Source organism: Xenopus tropicalis, chromosome 4, assembly GCF_000004195.4.
Source record: "Xenopus tropicalis strain Nigerian chromosome 4, UCB_Xtro_10.0, whole genome shotgun sequence".
Classification (NCBI taxonomy): domain Eukaryota; kingdom Metazoa; phylum Chordata; class Amphibia; order Anura; family Pipidae; genus Xenopus; species Xenopus tropicalis.
In genome coordinates this window covers 131,930,451-131,935,261 of record NC_030680.2, presented here as the reverse complement: position 1 = coordinate 131,935,261, position 4,811 = coordinate 131,930,451, and the positions used below count along the sequence as shown (strand labels likewise).

At 43.3% G+C, this 4,811-nt stretch overlaps 1 protein-coding gene across 1 annotated transcript; it reads right to left on the bottom strand.

The window, feature by feature from the left end:
• Positions 1-222: 222 nt before the first annotated feature.
• Positions 223-4,319, bottom strand: h1-8 (H1.8 linker histone). Its single transcript, NM_001016391.3, is given in 5 exon segments — positions 223-581; positions 896-942; positions 1,459-1,600; positions 2,651-2,925; positions 4,254-4,319. Coding segments are annotated over 5 exon segments (768 nt in total). The 5' UTR covers positions 4,315-4,319; the 3' UTR covers positions 223-338.
• Between the last annotated feature and the right edge of the window lie 492 nt (positions 4,320-4,811).

Sequence of the window (4,811 nt, the reverse complement as noted above, 5' to 3'; positions counted from 1 at the left end):
CTTTTAATGTTTGAATATTAAATCTGCTGCTTGGGGCAAGAGAGCAAGTTACGGGGGAGGCTGCGCAATATTTATAAATAGCAGGGGGGGTGCCGCAGGTAGGAAACTGAACATTTAGCACAGTAGGACATTAACAATAGACATTTGAGCTTTGCCCTCTGCAGACAGTGGAAAACCTCAACACCGGATGTCATTTCCCCCGACTGCCACCAGCAGAGGGACAGTACAGAAGGCAGTAAAACCAGTTAGTTACTAAGAAAAATAACTTAACACTTTATTTATAGAATTAAACATTAAAACCAGATTTACAGAGTTAAAAGTATCAGTCATGATTATGGTCACTTCTTCCCTTTCTTGCCGGCCTTTACCGGAGCTCCTTCCTCTGCCGAGTCCTTCTGTGCTTTTGCAGCCTCTGCCTTGGCTTCCTTGGCTTTGGCTTTGGCTGGCTCCTTCTTGGCCTTGGTTTCCCCCTCAGCTTTGGCAGCCTCTGTTTTGGCTTTTGGTTTCTTTGCCGGAGCTTTAGCCTTCTCACCTTCTTTTGCTTCAGTATCTTTCTTCGATTTGGCAGCTTTTGGCTTTTCCTGGTGAAAAGTATATTATGGACCATATTTAACTAGAAGCCATTCTGATTGGAATGTGTTCATGTGATTAATACACACATTATAATACATTAACTATCGAGAATCTCAAAGTTGTAGTATAGTCTTGCATTCAGCATAAATAGACAACATGGAGGGTACTGCTTGGAAAACCATGCCAAAATGGCTTTGCTTTTCCAATGCAGCCTGAAGTCTCCTTGCAAGGCAACTTTGAAATCCGATGTGGTACATTGTTTACTTTAGAGCCAGTTTAATTTTCTGCATCCACAGACCTTTATATACAGTACAATACTCACATCAGACTCTTCCTTTGCCTTTTTAGCTCCAGCTTTGGGTTTCTCACCTGTATGAAACAGAATTGTAGAACATGACAGAATTCAACTATATTTTGTGCCAATACAAGAACTCATCTAAAAAGGGAGGGTTGTTCTTATGAGGAGGCAGCACACGATCACACAGTTTCTACTATACTGAAGATTTGGTTTCAAAGAACTCCACCAAGAAGCGCTGAGTATTTGGGGGACCACCCTATTAACTGTTTCAGCAAGCCTGTGCACTATAAAGAGCAGGGTCCATACCAAACGGATGTTTATGCCACTCCAGATTGGCTGTATGTGGTCCTTTCCTACTTGGAAAGGTCACTTGTCATTTCCCAGTAGGTCATTGCTATTGGCAAACTCATGCTGGAATCAGCCAGTCACAGGTAACTTAAGGCACTAGTATAAATGCAACTATAAGGGCAAGACATCACTGCCCACACCTGGGACATCAGATAACGTTCCCCTCTTACATTCCCTCACACATGACTAGATAGGGAGATTGTGCAGAAACGTGAAGTCTAAACCCTTTTAAATCCCACCTTTGGGTTCTTTGTCAGTTTTAGCCTTCTTTTCTTTCTTTGGGGCCTTCTTTTGGGGTTTCACCTCAGCATTTGGGTCAACATTTTCAGATGCTGCATTCTCCTCTTTTCCAGCCTTGGGAGCCTTTACTGGTTTGGCAAGCTGTAAAATTCAATTCAGATCATGTCTTTGTATGACGGTATTCTTTGCATTGAGCTTATAAAACAGCAAACCCAACATGGCTCTATAGGCCTGCAGTATGAAGATATTTTTGGCCCCTGAGGCAGTCAAATCAGTCTAATTTGTCTTAGGATCTGGGCATCAAAATCAGGCAAATTGACATCACTAAGCAATCCGATTTGGTTTATGGGCCAGCCTTTATTCTCAAAAAGATGAAGTTAGCACATTCACATCTGCTTTTTCATGGCCAGGAATCTACAGCAGCCGAGTACAGATCTGATATCCATATAGCAGTGTTGAGTTGGCTATACATGGGCCACCCAACCCTCCAGATAATTGCTTATACAGCAGCTTATTAGCCTGTGTATGGGGCCCACCAACAAGTCTGAGAGACCAATATCAGACAAATCTGCTAGTTCTCATTTGAACAGGGTTTGACAATTCCCTGTTGGACAAGGGACACATCAGCGCATTGATGCGGTCCTAGTCCAATAGTAGGGCCAAGAATCTGTTCTTCTCAATGTAACCCAAAATGTGGGAGGCCAAGGGGGCACAAAGGCATTCATTTAGTGACCTCAAAACATGCAAGTCAAGATGTATGGCTACCTTTAGAAGCTGTAAAACCATTGAACATTTGAATGGAGTTTTTGCTTATTGATAACAAGGACTAAAGCTGGCTTACATGGTAAGATCCACTCTTCTCCCTAGGGCAAAACGATTACATTAAAACGGTGGGTATAGGCACCATTGGTTCGGGGAAAGCATCAACGAGCTGATGTGGTCCCTGATCTGATGGGGGAAAAAAAAAATAAACCTGCCCAGTTGATGTGTGCCCAATTTCAGGCCAGATGTCGGTCAGGGAGGCAAGTTGTTCATGCCCATACACAGACAGATTAGCTGCCAAAATGGTCTAAAGGACTGATATTGACAGCTAAAAATCAGCCGTGCATGGCCAACCTTAAGCGGTGCTAAACCTGGGGAGCCCCAGCAAGGGTTTGACTGGACAACACAGATACTTTATTACGCGCTTACTTTGAATCGTCCCGTAGCTCCTGTTGCACTAGAGTTTAGGGGTCGGATCAGAATGCCCTTCTCTAGCCCTTTGTTCAGAGCCGTCCGTAGCAAGAACTTTAGCCTTAGCGGATCCACAGTGGGATGTGCCACCAGAATCCTGCTCCGAATGGCCTGCACAGAGGTTCCTTTCCTCTCCGTGTTCTTTTTCAGCGCCTCCACCACCATCGCCAGGGTCGGGGGATGCGATTGGGTCTTGACCAGCTTGATAGATTTTCTTTTAACCTTACTGGATCCTACAAACAGAATTTCTATTAGTGCTGAAGAGAAAGGTTGTGTTACAGGTAAAACCAGCCTGCAGTTGCAAGGGTTACCTGAAAAGTGATGGATAAAATGGGAATTGAGGGGGGATTTAACAGTTGACAAAAATAAAAAAACCTTGTTTGCTGGATAGTAGTATCTACTGTATTCAGCCCCCCTCTATTCAATCCCTCTAGGCTCGGTCCAGTAAAAAGACAATGTTAAAGTAATAACTCAGACTGAGCCAAGCACCACCATGTCCGTCTCATTCCCTTCCTGCAGCATTAAACAGTATAAAGCATAGAATTGCTTGCTGGGCGCTCGGAAAACCAGTCTGATTAGGAACTGCCATAATTTCAGCTTAAAAGGGGTGGTCCACCTTTAAATTATCTTTAGTATGTTATAGTAACCAATTCTAAGCAACTTTTTAATTTGTCTTTCAAATGGGGGTCACTGACACCAGCAGCTAAAGAAACTGTTGCTCTGTGCATCTACAATTTTGGCTATCGTTACAATTTTTTTTTTATATTTCTGTTCAGGCCCTCTCCTATTCATATACCAGTTTCTCATTCAAATCACTCCCTCATTTCTAAGGTCATTTGATCCCTAGTAACCACATAAATAGAAAAAACTTAAATGAAGACCAACTGCAGATTTTCTTACTATAATGTACAGAGTAATATTCTAAGAGTAAGCTTAAAGGTAAACAACCCCTTTATATAGGGGCCTATAGAACAGAAGAGCCGCAATTCAACATCTAAGGCTGAGGCCACAATGGCATATTCTCAGCAAGCCAAAAAACGCTTGGCAAGAATACACCCACTACTGTAGGTTTACATCACCTGTGTCTGCACCCAAATGAATGGAATACACTCGGGTGCAGGCACATGTAGCCAATATCTGCCAAAAAAACATGAGACTTTGTATTTTCAGTGGATCTCAGCTACATGTGCCTGCACACAAGCGTATTCCATTCATTCTGGTGCAGACACAGGTAGGTATGGGCCCTATTATCTGCAAGCGATTCTCAGCTTACTGAAAATATACAAGTGGGGCATCAGCCTATAGTGCAAGACAGACAACAAAAAAATAAATAAGTGAATCAGGTACAGCCTACAGGCTCCCTGTCATTCCGCTCAGACTCCCAGCACCCTATAGCACCCTTAGTTTAGTAAGAGGCAAGCATGTAAGGCACAGTCACACTGAGATTATAGGAACTTTTTCTGCAAGTTTCTGCAACACAGCCTCCTCACTGCTCCGGATTCCTGGCTCACTCAGTTTAGTATAAAAAATCCCAGTCTTTCCCCAGAGCACATAACATTACCTGTAGCCACTGCCTTCTCCTTGCCTTCCTCTGGTGCAGCAACTGCCTTCTTAGGCCCCATCTCAGAATCAATGGAGAACAATCAGCTTTCCTGGCTCTCCCATAACTGCACCTTTATACACCTTTCCCTAATTACTCCCAATCAGGCACTAACAAGCAAGGGCTGAATAGTCAGAGGGCTCCCGGCCTGGGCCTGCATGTTACACACACAAACACCCATATAACTACAGGGGTGGCACCAAGCCCAGGGAACATCTGTAAAAGCCCCATGTTGCTGGGCAAGGCTTCCATAGTGATCTGTGGCCCTTACAGCTCACATTTAAATGCTTTTATTCTGAAAAATTACAAGCAATTAAAGGCAAATATAAGCGGTGTTGAACTTACCTTTCTTTTAATATTCAGTAAACTTGTGCCAACAACAAGCACATGATCTAAAGGGGGTTTAGTATAGATTAATCGGAAATCAACCTTCCCACTCCAACATTCCCCCAGTAGTGCATGCAATGTAATGATACTGACAGCTGTAGTTCTGCAACATCTAAAGTGCTGGAGGTTTCA